Source organism: Helianthus annuus, chromosome 6 (genome assembly GCF_002127325.2).
Source record: "Helianthus annuus cultivar XRQ/B chromosome 6, HanXRQr2.0-SUNRISE, whole genome shotgun sequence".
NCBI classification, from domain to species: Eukaryota; Viridiplantae; Streptophyta; class Magnoliopsida; order Asterales; family Asteraceae; genus Helianthus; species Helianthus annuus.
The window spans coordinates 4,102,009-4,124,604 of record NC_035438.2 but is presented as its reverse complement, the minus strand read 5'-3'; the positions used below and the strand labels follow the sequence as shown (position 1 = coordinate 4,124,604).

Genomic DNA, 22,596 nt, shown 5'->3' with positions numbered 1-22,596 from the left:
TAGATAGGCTTTATGTTAATTACGCCTTTTAATTACTAAAAAGCTCCTTAATTACGCTATTGAGCATACCTCCCATTCTAGACCTCAAACTGATGTCAAATTTTCGGGACATGTCTAAATATCAGTAGCGAAGGTGTTAGTCCATTCACATTGCTAAAAATCTCGGTTTTATACAAAAAGGGCGTTTTAGGCATTATTAAGCATAATCACGATCAAGAGCATATAATTCAAACCATTAGGCACCATGTAATAGAACTCCAGAGGGTCATACTACTAAGTAATGTGGTCCTAATGGAAGCTTAAAACATAGAAAAATTAAGCTTGAACGAGTCAGAACTGAAAGTCAAAGCAAAAGTCAAGCTTTTGCGACTTTCGGTTATAAACTGCCCTTAGACTATTAATTGTCGGATTAGGACTGATGAAACATGATTAAATATTAATTACTAAGTCATTAGAATGTTAATATATAATTTAGAACCTCTGGTTTACTAATTAGAATCATTTTTGCAATTTCTGTCCAGTTTGACTTTTTGTCAAACTACTTTGACCCGACAATTAACTGGTCAAACGAGATAATTAGGAGATGCCCTTTTAAGGGTTAATCACCTATACTAATGTGGTTCTATAACCACTTTCAATTTGATCAGTTGTTAAGACACTTGTAATTAAAACGAAAGTCAAACTAATTTTACAATTAGTTTGACTTTAGAGTAATTTAAGCTAATTAAAACAACTAAACAAGAAATTAGAGGCTTACATAAGGTCCTAGCAAACTTTTCTACACTTGATAATCCTCTTCTTACTGATGGAAGCTCCAGAGCAAGTCCCTCAAATGAAAGTTTGCAAGTGTGTTTATGAACACAAGAATAAGTTCACTTATATAGCAATTCCCATGAATCTTGATTACTTCCAGGTGTTTTTGGGGGCTCTGGGATCATCCCAGGTGTCCTAGCTAATGTAATAAACCGACATATAGACCTCCAGAACGTTATAACCAAGAATAAGGCGGTGGAACAACTTAACCCGCACCTGGCAGCAGGTTTCTGTAACTGGCAGTCCCTCGCGGCCCGCATAAGAGTTCTATGTGGACTTACGCAGCCCGCCTGGACCTTGAGAACTGGCAGAACAGGTTTCAAAGGCAGAACAGGTTTCAAAGTTGGCAGTTTCAGTCCCTGAACGTTTTTAATCCTTTTTAGCCTTATTTTTGACACATAAGGCCCTTGTAGTTAGTTTGATGAAGCTCTAGGATGAATAACCAACTTTGTTAGGCTCGGGTTCGATAAATATCTTCATGAACGTAAGTTTCATTAAGTTGACACTTTTAACCCAAAGTTTGGAAAACATGCTTAACAATCTCGAAACTACGTGAAATTTTTACCACTTATTCTCGGGAGTATATTTGAATATTTCGAAGCCTCGGTTTTGTTAAAAGGTCACTCAGAGGTCAGAATTGACATATTGACGCTTTTAACCCTTGTAATTTATAATCTTCCGATTATTTTCATAAACGGCTTCTTATATCCAATTGATCACCCGTTTAAGAATATTTTCTTCACGTATGGTCATTCAGAGGCTCAAGTTTGGCATGTTGACACTTTTAGTCCTTCTGTAAGCATAATTTCACTGTTTTTCAAGTTTAGTCCTTCAAACTCAATCTTTCTCACAATTAGAGTGTAGGATACGTGTCTATACATTATTGGACACGTTTTTACGTGGTGTTACATTTTATGTAATAAGGCATTTTACAAATTTATTATTTACATTTTTTTATATTCAACTCGTGTGTAATACAAAGGTTCGTAAGCTAGTTTAATAAATAAAAACGAATTGAAGACCATAAAGTGCCTACTAGGGATCTAGGGAGTTTGGTAGATGCACCGGCAACAACAAAGGAAAACTGGAGGCCAACTGGACGTATGAGACAGAGTCTTTCAGGGTGGCAATACACCGACAATTCATAATTCAACCAAGAGAACCGGTTCAAGCTGCTAGACCACCACCGGTTTTGAACACTCCCAGACCATTCATACCGCCTCAACTGTAAGCCCTAATGGCTAATAACCAAATACATCAAGCAAGAGGAACCAGTCCAGATACAGATAGTTGCATGGCTGCAGGTCCAGGTTCAGATAAGTGAAAGAAGTCAGTCACCAGGTACTGTGGTATAATTGTTTATGTTATGCATTCCTACTAACATAAAGGTTGATTTGTGCAATTTATTCTTATGAATTTAAATTCTTGTTATTTATAATTTTTTTAGATAAATCTCAAAAAGTTAATAGAATCTTCGATATTTGTAGGCAAAAAGCTTGGAAGCGGAGGGTTTTTCTGCAAAACAGGCAGAAAGCATAGCAAGTGAGCTTGCCGAAAACTTCGTCTCCAAAGCTGCGACGCAACAAGTAATAAATTTCCGTTAACTTTTAGGGTGTTGCTAAATGTACCCCTTTTTTTCAATTTTTTTACTGGCTACACCTCCCCCCTGAAGTTTGTAAATAAAAACAATGAACCCTTTTGTTTTCTACTTTTTTTAAAATTACATAAGGAACTATCCCTATTTTTTATAGGGGTTTATCCACTTCCCATAATTTGAATACTTACATAAACGTGTTTTGCTTTTACATTAGAACGGCTTCATAACAAAATTCCTGCTGATTGAAAAGAAGGAGATTAAGAGAGACCTTGAAAAACGATTTAGTGCAACTTTGATTTTCATCAAAAATCTAATTGATTGAGCGTTCTTGGTATCTATTCATCTTTCTCATTAATATAGTTCTTCTTCTTTTTTTTTTATTGAGTAGTTATAAGAATAATAGAATTTGCGGACGAAACTTTACCACAAATCAATTAGGAGATGTTTGTAGTGGATTTATAAAGAAACAATTACATTTATAATATTTGTCGTTCTTAATATATAGTACATATTAGGAACACTTCTCTCAATTTATTCTCGAATCTGCAAATTACACAGAAGTGTTTGAAAAGAAAATAAATTAATTTATGCACGAAGACTTCATGGTTGTGTGTTAATTTATGCATGAAGACTTCAGAAAATTTTTTCTTCTGCATTGGCCACAATAATATAAATAATCGAACATTCTTGTTTTTTCACAAAGAATTTTTCTACTTTGTCTTTTACATGTACTATTTTTGCTTACAACGTACCGTTTCATTGTTACAATTGTTTATATATTTATAGTTAAAAATGATTTCAATTGATCATGCTGTTTATGTAAATCAATTTCTGTAATTAAAAATGTTGATTCAGTTCAAGCTCCAAATGTATTCAGCCCTAAACCTTCACCATATATTGTCATGGTATAAAAAATGTGAGTAATGGATTTTTAAAGGGTGGAATTTGAAAAGTTTTAAAATGTTTTTTTTAATGGAAAGGGGGTGCATTTAGTAAAAAGAGGGGTGCATTTAGCTAACCCCTATTTTTTATTGAGTAAATTACTATTTTGGCCCCTTTGGTTTAACCGGTTTAACCCCTTTAGTCCGAAAAGGAATCTTTAGATATATCAGAGCCTAAGATTGCATTTTTTAATGGTTTTGGCCCCTAATGCCAACTATGTTACTTTTTTCGAGTTAAAGCTTTAGGGGATTATGGTCCTTGTACACCTTAGGGGCTGTTTATGTAAGTTATATAGTTCTTTTAATAATTAAGAGACTATTTATGTAATTACTTAAGTTTTTTATTTTATTTTTAAGATTATAATTGAATAAAATACGTTTTAAATATAAAATTTTGATCTTTTTAAAGTTGTTTTTAAAACCATTTGTTATTTAAACCTCTTTTTTTAAAACCATCCATCTTTTTTTTTAAGATCATTCAAATTTAAATTGATTGTTTTTAAAAATCGTTCTTTTATAGTCGTTTGTTTTTTTACAATTCATTTTTTACCGTTCTATTTAAAGTCGTTCGTTTAATTAGATTCCAGTTATTAGTGCTTGAATGTGGCGAGTGAAGGAGCTTCACAATCTGATCGATGACGGATTTCTGATACAATCCCAGTAATTTTATTAGGGCTTGAATGTGGCGGTTGGCTTTTGTTTCATTAGATTCTGCTTGAAAACCGCTTAATTTCACTCACACTTTGTGATTTCGGACTCGTCGAAACAATTCCATCAAGAGTTACCTAGGTAATTGTTCGTATTTGAATTTGATTGTTCTATCTGGATATAAGTTGTCCAGTAGGATTCCGGTTCAGTTTTGGTGGTTTAAGTAAGAAGAGTTTGATAGTTATTGGTGCGGTTGGTGTGTTTGGGGCTGTGGGATCATTATTGTTAGGGTTTTAAACTATTAGTACCTGATTATGAAACTTCTTATAAACCATAGGGGCTAACCATGTAATTAACTTGTTCGTTTTTTTTTTTTTTTTCAAATCGTGTATTTTTAAAACATTCTTAAAGTTGTTCATTTTTCTTAATATTTCATTTTAAACCTTTCTTTATAAAATCGTTTGTTTATTAAACTTCTTTTAAATAGTTTTTTTTTTTGGAAAAATTACAAGTTTTGTCCTTTATCTTTATACCACTTTTCAGGCGGTGTCCTTTTTAACGAATTTTGACAGACGGCGTCCTTTACTAGGTATTTTGTTGCAAGTTTAGTCCTTTACACCCAACCCAGTTAAAAAACCATGTTAATTGTTGACAGCGGTGTCCTTTACTAGGTATTTTGTTGCAAGTTTAGTCCTTTACCTAGGTATTTTGTTGCAAGTTTAGTCCTTTACACCCAACAATTAACAGGGTTTTTTAACTAGGTTGGGTGTAAAGAACTAAACTTGCAACAAAATACCTAGTAAAGGACACCGCCTGTCAACATTCGTTAAAAAGGACACTGCCTGAAAAGTGGTATAAAGATAAAGGACAAAACTAGTAATTTTTCCATTTTTTTTAAATCGTGTATTTTAAAAACCGTTCTTTTTAAAATAGTCCGTTTTTAAACTTTGTATTCTATTAATTTACTTATAGCCGTTAGAAAAAAATGAACGATTTTAAAAATCAAAGGAATTTAAAAATGAACGATTTTAGAAATCAAAGGAATTTAAACATGAACAATTTAAAAAAAACGAACAGTTTTTACGAAAATTTAAAAGAACGGCGTTTATAAAAAAGCAAAAGGTATTAAAAAATTAGGTTAAAAATATAAGGGTTTAAAAATCGAATGATCTTAAGAAACAAAAGGTTTTAAAAATGAACGACTTAAAAAATGAATTGTTTTTAAAAAACACATGATTTTGAAAAGGATGGTATAAAATGAAATGTTCATTTTTTTTAAAACAAACGACTTTAAAAGAACGGTTTTTAAAAATCAAACAGTTTATAAAAGGAAACTAACTAAAAAACGATAGACGGTTTTAAAAGGTTAAAAAACAAATGTTTTCTTTTTGTTTTTTAAAAACAACATTTGTAAAAAAAAAACAAATTGTTAACGAAAATGTGTATTTATTTGTAAATTTAAAACGTATTTTGTTAAATAATAATCATGAAATAATGAAATAAAAATAACTGAGTAATTACACAAATAAAAATATTAAAAGAACTTTGTAACTTACATAAACAACCCCTAATGTGTAAACGTACCATAATACCCTTACACTTAATTGGAAACATGTAACAGAGTGTGTTAGGGGGGCCAAAACCATTATAAAATTCAATCTTAGGTCGTCTGATATGTCAAAAATTCCCTTTTGGACTGAAGGGGTTAAACCACAAGGGCCAAAATAGTAATTTAGTCTTTTTATTTTATTGTTTTTCCTAATATGAACTACAATTTATTAATATGTAGTCTGCTACGGTTCATGATGCTCACTTCAGTGCCTTCAAATGGGAAATGAAGTGCTTACAGGTATAAATCTCTAAAATGTAGATCTTTGAAGTTTAATATTGAACAATTAATGTTTGAATTTAATGTTGCAGGACAATCAGTTGTTGATGCTAAAGCAGGAACGCCAGAAGCTGAAAAGTGATCTGGAACAAAAGATAAGAAGCCTAGAATCCAATTTAGAGAAGAAGCATGCCGAGTTGGCTGCATATGAAGCTGCTGCAACAGCAGAAATGAAAAACCAGTGTGACATGGTAAGGCTTTTATAAGTTGTCAAACGTAAACCAAACTGGTTGGCGGGTGGTCAAAACTCGACAGGGTAAGGCTTTTATAAGTTGTCAAACGTAAACCAAACTAGTTGGCGGTGGGCCGGTGGTTTGGTGGTCAAAACTCAAAACGTTATGTTTAGACGGGTTGGTACCTTTTGTTTTTCCCTTTGAGTTTCCATATTTTTGATAAATAATCCAAGGCATTAGCAGCCAACATACAATTTTTTTGGAATTATTGAAATTGCATAAATATCAACAACATATAATAAAGCTTAATTTTTTTTCAGTAAATAAAGTGTATTAATTCATTTCAAATAAAAACTTTAAGGACAATTACACCAAAATAGCCGGTAAGCGGGCAACAAGCTGCGCCGCTACCCCTTTTTGAATAGCGAAACCTAACCTAGTAAAAACGAAACCCCGATCTCTAGGAGACGAAATGTTGCTGTGAACAACCCGTTGGACCCGTTCAAGAAACCTGATGGCTTTTGGGGCTAGCGAGCCAAAGGTATCAAAGGCAAAAGGGATAAACGAATGTTGATTATCCTTGCAGGCTTTTGCATGTTTGTCCATTTTCTTCGCTGCCGCCTTTGCAATTGCCTGACCAGGGACAAAACCTGTATCCCGTAAGCCTACAAGGGGGGAAACCCCGGTAAGATCGACACACGCGTGTTTACCTGCATCCCACCCGAAAACTAACACGTCCGCAGGGCGCAATGTGGATCTTCCTTCCCTCGGATCTGTCAAAAAGTTTACGGGGGCTTCTTTCTTCACCGAGATCCCCGCCCGTTTGAGGATGTCCCCCAAGACATCCCGCACCCAGTCGTGCCTATACTTAAAACCTGGTTTTTAAGACTTGTTCCAACATAAAATAAAACATAAATGGTTTTTAGCAAAATATATACTTAGATCCAGGTGGCAAACCGGCATGACAATCGATTTGTCAGCTGTGAACCAAACTGTAATACTTCTAACCCACGCTGAACCGACCACTTTGACTCGGTTTGGACCATAGTTACCAATAGGCCCTATTGGGATTGCCAAATTATTTGAATATTAAAGCATGATATTTATCTATGTTTATTATTCTAACACGAAATTTATAAGCTGAAAGGCCGAATGGACTCCTGGGATGCTAAATGGGCAGCCCAACTGGAAGGAGTGATGGCAAACGTGGAAGCTGCAACGTATGAGGTGAAGAAGTATTGTATCGGAGCCATTATATCAGCAGGAAGTCTTGCTATCGGGGCCATCTGTATGACGGCCTGTGGTTTTATGTGAACTGATTCATCGTTGTATGTGAAGGTAGGTTGAATTGGACAATTGGTTGTAAGTTGTGCAGGGGGGTTTTGATTTTGGAAATGAGTCTGGTAGGTAGGGTTTGATATTAGGTTTGTGACATTTTACTCTTTAAAGATACATCTATCTCAGTTTCCACCAACGCATCTTTTAAAGATTTCTTGTTATCATGATCAACAATCACTTTTTCCTGGTTGGTTCTTTGACTTTCGGTCAGCACATCATTTTGACTTTCTTCTTTCCTTTCATCATTATTGAAGTCTTGGTACCAAGTCTGTAATATATGCAAACCAACGGGACCAACCAGACATTTAAATCTATTATTAATAAACTTTAAACTATATATATATATATATACACACACTTATAAACTTTATATTGTAAAATCAAAGATAAATTATTTTCCAACTTTCCTATCAACGAACAATAAAATTTTAGTATTTTTTGATTGTCTTTTTAGATTTCCTTATGCGGTGGGTTTTAGATGTTTTTAAGAATAAATATGTTTTTTTGGTTTCCTTATTGTGGATGGCCTTAAAAGTGTTAAATGTTGATCTCTCAAGTACACGAACCTTTATGTTATAGAACCAATGTCTAGGCAAGAAAGTCGTACAAAACTAGCTTCTAAATTAAAATATGTTAGTTGGCTTCGATCTTGGATCCACGCCATGGTTATACATAAGTATTTGAGTGTATGATCTACAAAGACATAACTATGAGTTGGGTATGAACAAGAAGTAAGATAAATACAACACATTGTCTTATTTCTGACACGAGTTCATCAAACCAAGAAGATAACTTGGTGGGGGTGTTAGGGTGAAGGCGTAACGTGTAAGGGTCTGAGACCGGGTTGATAAAAAATGTGTTTTAAACCGGTTTTTTCGTTGAAAACCACTCAAACGACTATAGGGGGTCCTTTTTGACAGTAGTTATTATTATTATTATTATTATTATTATTATTATTATTATTATTATTATAGTAGGTATTTTAGATCCCTCCCCCCCCCAAAAAAAAAAAAAAAAAACAACTATTAATACGTGTGGGTTGAATCACAACAACAAAAAAACGCTCTCCACTCTCAAAAAACGATAAAACAACGCTCACTCTGTTCTTTCTTACATTTAATCTTCATCAATCGCTCAATCTTCGGTTGGTTGTGGACCACCTAGTGAAGCTACGGTGATTCGCACTAAAACCTACAAAAAGAAACCCCGACATACGGATGTGGTGACTAAGGCGGCTTGAAACACTTGCACCAATGTTTATGAGCCTATTGATAGAATTATGATAATAAGTTTGATTTATTTTACAAGATTAATTGAGCTGTCATCTTAATTAAATATATATTTTTACTATCAGGATGTCGAGTTCAAACGAGGATCAACAGATTTTTGAGCGTCTTGAAAAGATACCGGAAGATACGAATGACGTTAAGAAAATAGATTAGAGTTTAATGTATGATGAATTTTGAATGTTTGTTGTAGATTTTGTATTATATTAGTATGCAATCAATGGTACGCTTTTTATTTAAGTTAGTATTTAGAGTGCTTACCATAGCTTGACGCCTCTCATGATAGCGCGGGGAAAAATATATATAATATAATAATGCTTACAACAATATGGAATATATTTATATATAGCTATAAAAATTCGTAAAACTAAAAAATCTATAATAAGCAATAGATTAGAAAATTATAATTAAATCTAGTAATAAGAGGGTGAAAAAAAAGGATAGAAGAAAAATACAAATTAAATAAATGATATAAATACATGTACAAACACTTGCATACATTTGATTGGTGAAGTACACTCAAATTAACCTTTCAAATTGAGAAAATTACCAAAATGTTGGTTGACCAAGTGTGTTTTCAAATTTGTCACCCTCCTGTGTCCTTGGAAGGACTACTCAGCCTCGGAAGCGTCCGTATGTTTTGTTGAAGCGTCCATGTCCTAGAAGCTGACACGTGTCCGACATATTTATGCGTCCTTGAAAGGACCATTACGGGATGCGTCCTTCAAGCACGGGATGCGTCCTTCAAGCACGGGATGCTTCCTTCAAACACGGGATGCGTCCTTGGAGTACGGGATGAGTCGGGCAAGTTTCTAATGCGTCATTTTCTCTCTCCTCTCTCTCTTTCTGTCTCTCTCTCCTCTCTCTCTCTCTTTTCTCGTTCTCTTCTAATTAAAATGGAGAAGATGGTAACAACAGTGTTGAAGATCAACACAGTCAAACAGATTCGTGGAGTAGTGGGATGTATTCAGAAAGTGTGACAACGAAAATGCAGGTCTGATTTCTTTGGCATGCCCAAATGGAGTTCAAGGAAGAGAAAGAGAAGAGAGGAGAGAGGAGAGAGAAAGAGAAAGAGAAAGAGAGGAGAGAGGAGAGAGAGGAGAGAGGAGAGAGAAAGAGAGGAGAGAGAGGAGAGAGGAGAGAGAAAGAGAGAGAGAGATGCCTAGGCCAAAAGAAGAGGAAGAGAGGAGAGAGAAAGAAAAAGAGGAGAGAGAGAGGAGACAGAAAAAGACGCATTGGGATGCGTCTGGGCCCACATGCAAAATGCCACGTGTCAGCTTCTAGGACATGGACGCTTCAACAAAACATACGGACGCTTCCGAAGCTAAGTAGTCCTTCCAAGGACGCATGAGGGTAACAATTTTGAAAACACACTTGGTCAACCAACATTTTAGTAATTTTCTCCAAATTTCTGTTGCATGCAGGCAAAACTGCAACTGCAAAAAGGGACCTCAGGTACAAATCCCAGATATCACGCACCATGATCTGTCGCTTTCAACCTCTTTTCTGTTCGACTACAAAACCCAGACTTACCCCTGTCCCAACATGAAATGAATTTACTCAAATCACCCTCTCCTCTCCATCTCTTGCCGGCCACTTCTTCTTAGTTAGTATTTTGTCAAAAACTCCTTTTTCTATTTTTTTGTTCCTTTTTTAATTGTGAAACCCATTTATTTAGGGTTGCAAAAGGCATGAATACATAAATTGCACAACCTCCAGCTTCCACCCTACCAGAGCAGCAGCCACTCCTCCACCTTCGGCGAACCGACCAGAGCAGCCGCCACTCCACCTTCGGCCGCGTGCGCTCCACCTTCGACCGTCCACCCTCCTCCGACCTTTCTAGCAGCCGAATCCAGGTATGTTAACTGTTATAATCTGTTGTTGGTATCATCTTAGGGGGTGTTTGGCCTAGCTTTTTTAACAAAGCTTATAGCTTTTTTAGCTTTTTTTTTTTTTTTACAAAATAAGCTTAAGTTGTGTTTGGTTTAGCTTTTTAAGGTTATGCTTATTAGCTTATATAAGCTAATTTGAATTTGAAGATGGTTTTCTAGCTTATTTGAAAAACTTCTTTGTGTAAGAGCAAATTATATAAAATAAGCTATAAGCTAATCCAAACACTCAAAAAAAAAAGCTTATCAAATGATAGAAAATAAGCTATAAGCTACTCTAAATTATAAGCAAAAGCCAAAAAATAAAAGCTAGGCGAAACACCCCCTTAAATTGTTAATAAAAATAAAAGAGTAAACTTCCGTTTTGTTCCCTGTGGTTTGGTCATTTTAACGGTTTTGCTCCAATAGTTTAAAAATAGTCATTTTCCTCCCTGATCTTTCGAGTTTGTCGCCAGTTTGCTCCCTAATCTTTCGAGTTTGTCGCCAGTTTCCTCCCTGATGGAGTTAGAGGCTGGGAGCAAAATGAAGATAAGTTAGAAAAATTAGGGAGGAAAATGACTATTTTTAAACTATTGGAGCAAAACCGTTAAAATGACCAAACCACAGGGAGCAAAACGGAAGTTTACTCAAAATAAAAATTCCTGGTGAAGAAGTTGAATTCCTTTCTTCCTCGCGTCGCGATGCTGGTTACGGGACCTCCATTTTTATCTCTCGTAGCGCCCCCTGTTTTGGTGTTGGGCGGCGCTATAGCTCAATTCCACACATAGACTTAAATCCTTGTAATATATAAAACTTTAAAACATAGATCTTTGAAGTTTAATATTGAACAATTAATCAACTTTTGTTTGAATTTAATGTTGCAGGACAATCAGTTGTTGATGCTAGAATAGGAACGCCTGAAGCTGATAAGTGATCTGGAACAAAAGATGGAAAGCCTAGAAAGGAATTTAGAGAAGAAGCATGCCGAGTTGGCTGCATATGAAGCTGCTTCAACAGCAGAAATCAAAAACCAGTTTGGCAGGGTAAGACTTTTATAATTTGTCAAACGTAAACCAAACTCGTTGGCGGTGGTTTGGTGGTCAAAACATTATGTTTAGACGGGTTGGTACTTGGTACTTTTTTTTTTTGCTTTTAAGTTTCCATATTTTTGATAAATAAATCCAAGGCATTAGCAACCAACATACAATTTTTTTGGAATTATTGAAATTGCATCAGAATATCAACAACATATAATAAAGCTTAAATGAATTTGGGCAGGAGCATCAAGACGTGTTCCAGTAGAAAATAAAACATAAATTAATTGAGCAATCAATGTAGACGGTTAAAAAAGACTAGAGCGTTAAAAGAGGATTTATAAAGGTTTGAATCAGAACCTAATCTGGGACCTAAATGAAACCAAAGAAGACTGCTATTGTGAATTACCACTCCAACTAAATAGTTTTAAGCAAAATATATACTTAGTTCGTCTGCTGGTTTGATCCAGGTGGTAAACCGGCATAACACTCCGTTTGTCAGCTGTGAACCAAACTGTAATACTTCTAACCCACGCTGAACCGACCACTTTGACTTGGTTTGGACCATAGTTATTAATAGGCCCTAGTGGGATTGCCAAATTATTTGATTTCTAAAGCATGATATTTATTTTTCTAACAGGAAATTTATGAGCTTAAAGGCCGAATGAACTCCTCGGATGCTAAGTGGACTGCCTAACTGGAAGAAGTGATGGCAAAAGTGGAAGCCGCAAAGTATGAGGTGAAAGATGAAAACGAAAAACTTCGTAATGAAACAGAACTTAGGATTTCAATGAGTGAAGAAAACAACAAACTGTTGTCAAAGGAAGTTAGTAAAGGTTTAAGAGCTAAAAAGCTCGCGTTATGAAAACATCTGGTAAGCTAATGTATTTTATTGAATTTTAGAAAACATATTTTAACAGTTATCCAATCTCTGTATTTGCAACAGGAGATTCAAATGTTAAACACCGGATTTGAAGGATTGGAGCACAACCTAGAACCTAAGATCAATGCATTAAACTGTCTAACCGAAGAACTTAGAGGTGAAACCATCAATGTCTGTAAATACATCACATGTGTAGCAATTATAGGGTGGTTAAGTCTTATTATGGCTGTCTCTTGGCTATATAACTTGGTTCTGTCATATGGTTGTTATTGGAAATGTGAATACTACTGAATTATGATAACTAAAAGAATCATAGTTCCTCTTGCTATGATTAGGCTATTTGAGAATATAATTAGGCCAAAGTGGTGGCCTAATAATTGAAGGGGCGGGAGTTGGGGAGCAGCCATTGGCGCATATTTATACCCCCTCTGACTTCACCCTATTGGTGGAGATTTTCGCATACGGATTATACCCCTAGCATTTCGACCTCAAATCCAAAATTCATTTTGACCTCAAATCCGCCAGTGGCTGCTCCCCAACTCCCACCCCTTCAATTAGGCCACCACTTTGGCCAAATTATATTCTCAAATGGCCTAATCATAGCAAGAGGAACAATGATTCCTTTAGTTATCAAAATTCAGTAGTATTCACACTTCCAATAACAGCCATATGACTAAACCAAGTCATATCGTCAGAAGACGGCCATAATAAGTCTTAACTACCCTACAATTGCTACACATATGATGTATTTGCAGACCTTGATGGTTCCACGTCTAAGTTCTTTAGTTAGACAGTTTAATGCATTGATCTTAGGTTCTAGGTTGTGCTCCAATGCTTCAAATCAAGTGTTTAACACTTGAATTTCCTGTTGTAAATACAAAGATTAAGACTGTTAAAATATGTTTTCTAAAATTCAATATAATACATTACCTTGCCAAACGTTTTTATAACGCGAGCTCTTTCGGTTCTTAAACCTTTACTAACCTCCTTTGACACTAGTTTGTTGTTTTGTTCACTCTTTAAAATCCAAAGTTCTGTTTCATGACGAAGTTTTTCCTTTTTATTTTTCAGGTCTGAGAACCGCAAATCCCGCCAACACGTTTCCTGCTGAATTCAGTGAAACCGGAATTAGCGAAATCTCGAAACGGACGGTTAAGAAGTTGCTACAATTTAACATGGGTTTTTTTACCACGAAGTGCTTGGTTTTAGTTTATTATTTTATTTAACTGGGTTTTTGTATAGAACATATGTTACCAAACTTAATTCACCGGACATCCCGGAAGGGATTAAGGGCATATCATCCACTTGTTTTGTGACTCAAAATTTCAATTGTAAGACCTCCCAAAAAAAAAAAACAGCGGGTTGAATCACAACAACAACAAAAGATTTAGGCGTGTAGTTGGAGCCCAAAGTAGAAATCCATTAATAATCCAATGGGCCCACAGACTTTGTAAAAACGATTATGACCTAGCCACCCACCCAACACACACACGTATTCCACCCAAATCAGAACCCTAGACCCGGCTTACTCTCTCTCACCCAAGACGACGACGATGAGGAATTCAAATCGTGCAATCCAAAAGATCTCTTCAAGCTGCCGACGTATGTTGCATTGCAAACAAGAGAACCTGGTATGTAATTTTCTTCAACTACTTTGTTAATTGAATTGCTGTTTTGAATGATGTGAAATGTTTGTTTGTTGTATGTATTAGGTTTTGAATTTGGAAATGACTTGGTTGTAAAAATTGAATTGAATTGGACAGAGTTGGTTGTAAAAATTGTGAGTGTGTTAGGGTTTGGTATTAGGTTTGAGTTTGCGATAGTTGTTCACTTTTTAACCAAACCAATGGTATGCAACTTTTCTCATTCTGTTTTATAAATGTTTGCTGAGCGAATTTGAATTTGGAAATGAGTGTGTTACGCTTTGAATTTGAGTATGTTAGGTTTTGAGGTTATTTGAACTAATTGATCTGTCGTTATAGGTGCTATCAAATCAGAGGTTTTACAGCATGGATGAGCAAGTCGACTACATCGACACTTTAAGTGTGGTATATTAGAATTTTTGTCAACTTTTATAAAGCTTTTCCGGTTAGTCTATTAGAATTTTGCCATTTTATCTTTTCATTTTTTTATTTTTTAACTTTTTAATATGTTCACACAAAATGTATAGGTTGTCCCTGTTGATGCCATAACAACATTTGTCTCCAAGACTGATATGCAGGAAGTAAGAAATATTATATATATATATATATAGAGAGTAAGGTTAACATACAAAAAGCCTTATCATACATCACGTAGTAGACAATGGTAACCGTTGGATCAGGGGTATAATCACGCATGGGACCACATAATCACGCATGGGACCACATAATCACGCATGAGACTATAATCACGCACGTTCTATGATAATAACGCACGTTATATTTTTTGTCATGTATGTTAATGTAGGTTAAGCCTTGAAGTACATTATACTTTCTCTCTATATATATATATATATATATATATATATATATATAGGATAAGAGTTGGTCAGAAAGTCCAAATTTCCTAAAAAGTGTAAAAAGTCATAAAACACCATAATGTCAACCATAAAACACACCAAAAACCCACAAATAATATGATGAAGATTACTAAAACATCATGTATGTGGGTTTTGTGTTGTGTTTTAGATGTTAAGGCTCTGATTGTGGAATGACAAATATTATTGTGTTTTATGTTGTTTAGCATTGTGTGTTTTATATTCATAGTTCTACGATGGTGTGTTTGAAGTTTTTGTGGACTATTAGAGTTTGAATATGGTGTTTTAGTAATATTCATTCTATTATTTGTGAGTTTTAGGTGTGTTTTATGCCTGAAATTATTGTGTTTTATGACTTTTTACACTTTTTAGGAAAAATACACTTTCCGTAGGATCCCCACTCTATATATATATGTATATATATATATATATATATAGGGTAAGGATAGTGTAAAAAGGGCCTAAAGTGTGAGAAGTGTGAGAAGTGTGAGAAGTGTATTATAACACTATATATAATACTATATAACACCCTATAAACACCGTATAACAATATGTAACACTATATAATACCATATAACACTATGTAACACTATATATCGTTATATAACAAATATAACACTATACATCTATCATAGGCATCCTATCAGACAACCTATAGTGTTATATTTGTTATATAATGATATATAGTGTTACAAAGTGTTATATGATATTATATGGTGTTACATATTGTTATACTGTGTTTATAGGGTGTTATATAGTATTATATATAGTGTTATAATACACTTCTCACACTTTGAGCACTTTTTACAGGATCCTCTCTCTCTCTATATATATATATATATATTTTTTTTAGTGTTTTTATCTAACATGTTGGGTTTTTTTTTATGTAGAGATCACGACTTCAAGAAAAGCATTATTCAGTATTTAAAGGTGAAATCCAAAAGTTACAGGTACAATCTAACACTATATGTTAATCTGATCAAATGGTTTCAACTAGAGCTTGCAAAACGGGCAGGTCAGGTTGGGCTGGGTGATGGGTCAGAGTGGGTTTAGGTAAAATTGGGTTCGGGTCAGAATGGTTTTGAACAGAGTATGTAACTATATGGGTCAGAATGTTTGTAACCACCCAGAACTAAAAACCTGTTCACCCATCCTGACCCGCTATACTACCTTTCCCTACCCATTTTGACCCGTGGCTCTTTTTTTTTTAATCCTACCCATTGCACCTATTGCATAATAATACTGGAACCCAAATAGCCCAAAGGCTTTAAATTTAAGTCTATAATGACCCAAAACTTAACTTTTTTTTTTCAATAATGCTGTAGGAAATTCGGTTCTCAGACCTGAAAAGGGAAAACCAAAAACTTACTTGTGAAGCTGAGCTTCGGATTACAAACTGTGAAGAAAATGACAAAGTGTTGTCAAGGGAACTCAGTGAAGTTTTAAGAACCGAAAGATCTCACATTGTGACAGAGATTCACAAGCTAATCTATTTTATTAAATTATAAAAACATATTTTAATACTCAACTTTTATTTTTGCAATAGAAAATTCAACTGTTAAGTACCCAATTTGAGGCATTGGAGGCCAATCTACAACCGAAGATCAAGGCATATAGCTGTCTAGTTGAAGAAAACAGAGGTAGAACAATCAAGGCCTGCAAGTTCGCCGTATGTTTAGCAATTGTAGGGTTTATTCCTTTTATGATCGTCCCTAAGCTATTGCCCATAGTTTAGTCATATATATGGGGTTGTATTAATCGGGGTTTTACTTCATAACAAACTGTGTTTGGACGTGTGTTTGATAACATGTTACATATTATACAAGTGATTATAATATAACTGGTTATGGTTATTGAAAATAGTTTTGGACATGCTTCCTCTGTATGGAGCTGTAATAATCAGGGTTTTACTTCATAACAAACTATGGTATTTGATTTATATGTTATTATATAAATGCTGACAGAAGTCCCAAGCTCCCATATCATGACAACCGAGGGCACCTATAAATTGAGTGAAAATTGAGACAATTACTGAATCTTCAGGGGTATATGTGACAGATGCTATTCATTTTGATACTCTTAAACGTGTTATAGAGGACATACACCAGGTTGGCCAAGAGCCCACAAAAATCATATACCATATTTATGAAACGGTTTGTTCTAAATTCTATATATTTCTACAAATTCTATATATATTTGTAAACACTTTCATATGTAGCTTTATCGAATGTATAAGGCATTCATTGAACCCGGCCTCCAAATTTTTCGCTTTGAAAGAATTAATATAAGTAGTGGGTTCAACATGATTAAAAATCATATTTTTACAAGAACAGTCTATTTTTTATAATACAAATATTTAGGAGGTTGTATGATTTCATAAACTGTTTCGACCGTTTCCTTTTTAGCTTTGTTTTCATATTTTAGCCATTGACATGTTAGAAATAAAAATGTAACTAAAATAAACCAATTTACAAGTAAACGGTCAAAACTACCACAAATTCTACAAACATGTTAACTAGACTGTATGGTCTTCTATGAATGATTAAATAATACTTATCTTACAACTCCCTAATTTATACCCCACAGGAGGTTTACAATTGGCTCAGAATGACACTTTTAGTTAACCATCCAATATCTAAAAACGCCTATTTAACAAGAATATATTAAGAAACATGTGAGCCAAATCATATACAACGGGTTGGACAAGAGCCCGAAGAAATCATGTACCAGATTTCTGAAACGATTTGTTCTAATTTTTATATATTTTTACAAGTTTTTTTTATGTATATATGTAAACAGTTACATATGCAGCTTTATTATGTAAAAGGCATTCATAGAACCCAACTTCCGAATGGCCCATATAATGATCGCAACAAGTTTAATCCCTTCATAGGATTCCAAAATCCCACTTATATTCTAAAGGCTTGATTTATCTATTCTTTTTTAATTATTGCTATTTAATTAACATATTGAACTGATTAAATCATGATAATTTTAAACATTTTAGTCATCAAGAAATGTTAGTGGGAACAAGTCAGATCCGCCATGTCAAACGGATTAGGTTATTTCTTCTCTTCAATTTCAGTTATTTGTGTAATAGGAGTTACCTTTTCTTCTGAGTATCAAGTCCATTGTTATGGCCAGGTTCTTTTTTACTAGGAAAGTTGCAGCTAATTAATCCTTTTTGTGGTTTGAATGCAGCATGATAAGACTTCATAAACTATCAAAGAAAACTTCGAAAAACTCAAAATCTGCTCTTGAATTCGCCTAGGGTTTCTTGGATTCGTAACTAGGGTTTGTGAATGATTAATGATTAATTTATAGTAAACCTTGGATCGTTAACGAAGAAAAGCTGGCCAGACACCCCGTCGAGTCGCGCGACGGGTATATACCCTCGGTGTCGTGTGGCGCTACGCCACGTGATGTTAGAAATTAATATTATAATGCTAGCGGGGCGCGACGGTTACAAGAGATCCTTGTGGCACGACGCGAGGGCCCTTTTTTTTCACAGAATGCCTCGTTCTTTTATCAGCTTCAGCATCCCAAAACTTTAGAAATTATTCTAACTTCTTTTCAACTCATTTCCCAGCCTTTAACACTCCGTTTTTCGACGTTTTTAACACCAACGACCTGGAAACACAAGATTGGATCAAAGTAATGAAATTCCAAACGAAACTAAACTAATGAATACGAAAAATGTACAAACTCTGCACAATAAATGGATGTATTTTTGCAATACATCACACACTCACTCGAATAGCCATCCAATCGAATGGCCATCCGTCCGGATGACCATCCGACCGGATGACTTGGCATCTATGCTACAACGAAAACTTCAAAATTTTCAAAACGATTTACAAACACCCACATCTCATTCGAATGGCCATCCGTTCGAATGGTCATCCGCTCGGATGACCATCTGCTCGGATGACCATCCGATTGGATGGGTTATGCTCATACGAGCGGATCATCATTCGACACTCATTTTGTTTACACGCTGTTCAACGCTTACGCTACTATTCTATGCTCAGGTTAAACTCCAACGTGCTCCCTTCAATCCAATCAAGGCTGTGTTTATTTATTAAACACATACTGTGAGTATACTCGAACCCATTTTCATTTAACGCACTTTTGGGTGTTACATACGTTCTCTATATCAAAACACAACTACACACAACGCAAACACTTTACAACGCTAACCGCTCCCGTATGTTATACGTATACTTTGAATGCTTGTACTATGCCTAGACAGTGTTACACTTTACCGCCACTAGCAACGATAGTACTATTGTTTGGACTCAGCACCTGTGGTGGACAGGGGTTGCTAGGGATCTCATCTCTTTACCTCACGTGTCCGCTGGATATGTGTCGCGCATACTCTACAACGCAGTCTCGTGGTTAAGTGTGAACATAGTTTTGATAGTTACTTGCTTCGCCCGTTACGTGATACATGCTGGTTACGCGTAAACGTTTTTCGCTACTATATGCTATTTAAACTTGTGTAATCACCTTTACATTTTATGTATTGACTTTATTTTAACGTATGTGACAGGTTGATAGGATGCTACGCTTGCTGAGGCAAAGTAGGAAGTCTAGAAACCCACAATAAAATCTGAGTTGTCAGAATAGTGTTTTGTTTTTGAGACTTATATCTGTAATGACTGTTTTTGTTTTATATGTTGATGGTATGGGACATTAACGTTAAATATATTGTCACTAAATAGTTGTTTTGGATTCTCTTGAACAATCTGTTTCACTCAGTGCCACGCCCCGATGGTTTCGCCATCGGTTGGGGTGTGACAGTTGGTTAATCGTTGTGGGTATTTAGGTGTGTAGTTGGAGCCCAAAGCAGAAGTCCATTAATAATCCAATGGGCCCACTTAGCTTAGACTTTGTAAAAACGATTATGACCCAGCCACCCACCCAATACACGTATTCCACCCAAATCAGAACCCTAGACCCGGCTTACTCTCTCCCAAGACAACGTCGATGAGGAATCTAGTCTCAAATCGTATAATCCAAAAGATCTCTTCAAGCTACAGATGTATGTCGCATCGCAAACCAGAGAAGCTGGTATATAATTTTCTTCAAGTGCTTTGTCAATTGAATTGTTGTTTTGAATGATGTGAAATGTTTGTTTGTTGTATGTATTAGGTTTTGAATTTGGAAATGACTTGGTTGTAAAAATTGAATTGAATTGGACAGAGTTGGTTGTAAAAATTGTGAGTGTGTTAGGGTTTGGTATTAGGTTTGAGTTTGCGATAGTTGTTCATCTTCTTATGCAATCAGAAATTACATCATTTGATCTTACAAACAATTTATTCAACCAAGTTAAGTACCTTACATCTAAATAGAAGACTTTAAACCACTCAAATGCATCACTTATTTAGAAAAAAATTACGCATCTTAAAATCTTATCCTTTATAAGCTTAGCTGTGTGACATTAATTTCTTTTGGCACATCTACCTTCATCTCCTCTTTTTAATCTGTATTGCTCAATCTCATCTTCCAGGTTAGTTTTAATCTGTATTGCTCAATCACCACTTTGTTTAATATTTTATTGCTACGGTTTATTATTATGATGATTAGTGAGATTATTATGATGATTAGTGATTTGTGATCAGTGATAATTAGTGAATATTGGTCGATTATTGATGATTAGTGATTATCAATCTATCAGTTTATTATTAGGAGATTAACATGCTGTTTAGTGATTATCAATCTATCAATCTCAGATTAGTGATTATCAATTTATCAATCTACTTCAGCCACCGAAAACATGCTTTGATTATCAATAATCTGTTAACTGTTTAGTGATTATCAATCTATCAATCTCAGATTATCAATTTGTTTGATGTATATAATCTGTTAACTGTTTAGTGATTATCAATCTGTTTGATGTATATAATCTGTTAACTGTTTAATATTGTTGTTTTTAACTATATTGTTGTTTGATTATCAATCTGTTAACTTTTTAGTGATTATCAATCTGTTTGATGTATATCAATATGTTTGACTGTATATAATTTGTTTGATGTTTAATCTCAGATTTTCAATGCTTTGATGTATATCAATCTGTTAACTGTTTAATATTGTTGTTTTTAACTATATTGCTGTTTGATTATCAATCTGTTAACTGTTTAATATTTTTTATAATATATATATATATATATATATATATATTTATTAATACCGCCTCGGCCTTACGCCTCGAGGCATACGCCTCGTGAGGCGGAGGGAAAACGCCTCGAAAAGCGTTTTCGTTCTTTTAAACCTTAGTTTTGAATTTGGAAATGACTTGGTTATAAAAATTGAATTGAATTGGACAGAGTTGGTTGTAAAAATTGTGAGTGTGTTAGGGTTTGGTATTAGGTTTGAGTTTGCGATAGTTGTTCATCTTCTTATGCAATCAGAAATTACATCATTTGATCTTACAAACAATTTATTCAACCAAGTTAAGTACCTCACATCTAAATAGAACACTTTAAACCACTCAAATGCATCACTTATTTAGAAAAAAATACGCATCTTAAAATCTTATCCTTTATAAGCTTAGCTGTGTGACATTAATTTCTTTTGGCACATCTATCTTCAGCATTAAAAGGTACAACCGTATTAAGAGGAGATAGGTCATAATACGACCGTGTGCTTATCTTGATGTTCGGCATTGATCATTATGCTTCGTGTTCTATTTTTGTCAACTTTTATAAAGCTTTTCCTGTTAGTCTATTAGAATTTTGCCATTTTATCTATTCTTTTTTTTTATTTTTTAACTTTTTAATAATATGTTCACACCAAATGTATAGGTTGTCCCTCTTGATGCCATAACAACATTTGTCTCCAAGACCGATATGCAGGAAGTAAGAAATATTATTATATATATGTATATATATATATATATTATTTTAGTGCTTTTATCTAACATGTTGGGTTTTTTTATGTAGAGATCGCGGCTTCAAGAAAAGCATTATTCAGCATTTAAAGGTGAAATCCAAAATTACAGGTACAATCTAACACTATGTGTTAATCTGATCAAATGGTTTCAACTAGAGCTTGCAAAACGGGCAGGTCAGGTTGGGCTGGGTGATGGGTCAGAGTGGGTTTGGGTAAAATTGGGTTCAGGTCAGAATGGTTTTGAACAGAGTATGTAATTATATGGGTCAGAATGTTTGTAACCAAAGCAATAGGCAACTGCCGCACCTTTCACTGGTGTTTCACGTCCATCAGCACTATGTTCTTATGGGAGTTGTTTCTAACCGCCTTAACGTCGTCTTATTTGAGCTTCATCGCCACCAGCAACCACCACATCTACTACACCTCTTACTGGAGCATTACCGGGCCCACCAGGAGAAACACGTTCTTTTATATGCGGGAACCAACTTTGTGGGCTAGCAGGCTAAGTTCGGCCAAGGTTTGATAGGAATGTAGCTATAAAAAGTTAGCTACGTGAGGTTCTAAGCCAACAAGGTATTGTGGGTGTCGTCCGATGGAATATGACATTTCATTAACAAATATTCGAACTCTCGTGAGTACTCTTTAGCCTACCTCTATCTTTGTTTCAAATAATGCAATAGAGAAAAACTTGCCTATCTATAGCACGAGAGAAGAA

General features: G+C 34.8%; 2 protein-coding genes across 5 annotated transcripts; both read left to right on the top strand.

Moving 5' to 3' along the window:
• The first annotated feature begins 805 nt into the window (after positions 1-805).
• On the top strand, positions 806-7,611 carry LOC110944300. Its single transcript, XM_022185961.1, has 5 exons — positions 806-913; positions 2,301-2,399; positions 5,789-5,848; positions 5,920-6,078; positions 7,189-7,611. Exons 1-5 carry the CDS (start codon positions 806-808, stop codon positions 7,372-7,374), a joined length of 612 nt encoding a protein of 203 aa, XP_022041653.1. The 3' UTR covers positions 7,375-7,611.
• Positions 7,612-10,243: 2,632 nt separating this feature from the next.
• Positions 10,244-22,010, top strand: LOC110864429. 4 transcript variants are annotated; one of them, XM_035974328.1, is made up of 8 exons: positions 10,244-10,290; positions 10,363-10,540; positions 11,437-11,595; positions 12,227-12,325; positions 13,541-14,100; positions 14,452-14,517; positions 15,878-15,937; positions 16,313-16,850. In XM_035974328.1, exons 5-8 carry the CDS (start codon positions 14,023-14,025, stop codon positions 16,493-16,495), a joined length of 387 nt encoding a protein of 128 aa, XP_035830221.1. In that variant the 5' UTR covers positions 10,244-10,290; positions 10,363-10,540; positions 11,437-11,595; positions 12,227-12,325; positions 13,541-14,022; the 3' UTR covers positions 16,496-16,850. The 4 variants fall into 4 exon arrangements, 2 of the variants coding, with proteins under 2 accessions (XP_035830221.1, XP_021969183.1); XR_004859896.1 differs by adding an exon at positions 14,640-14,693 and having other exon boundaries at positions 10,265-10,540; positions 14,452-14,557; XR_004859897.1 differs by lacking the exons at positions 15,878-15,937; positions 16,313-16,850 and adding exons at positions 14,640-14,693; positions 21,932-22,010 and having other exon boundaries at positions 10,265-10,540; positions 14,452-14,557.
• Positions 22,011-22,596: the final 586 nt, after the last annotated feature.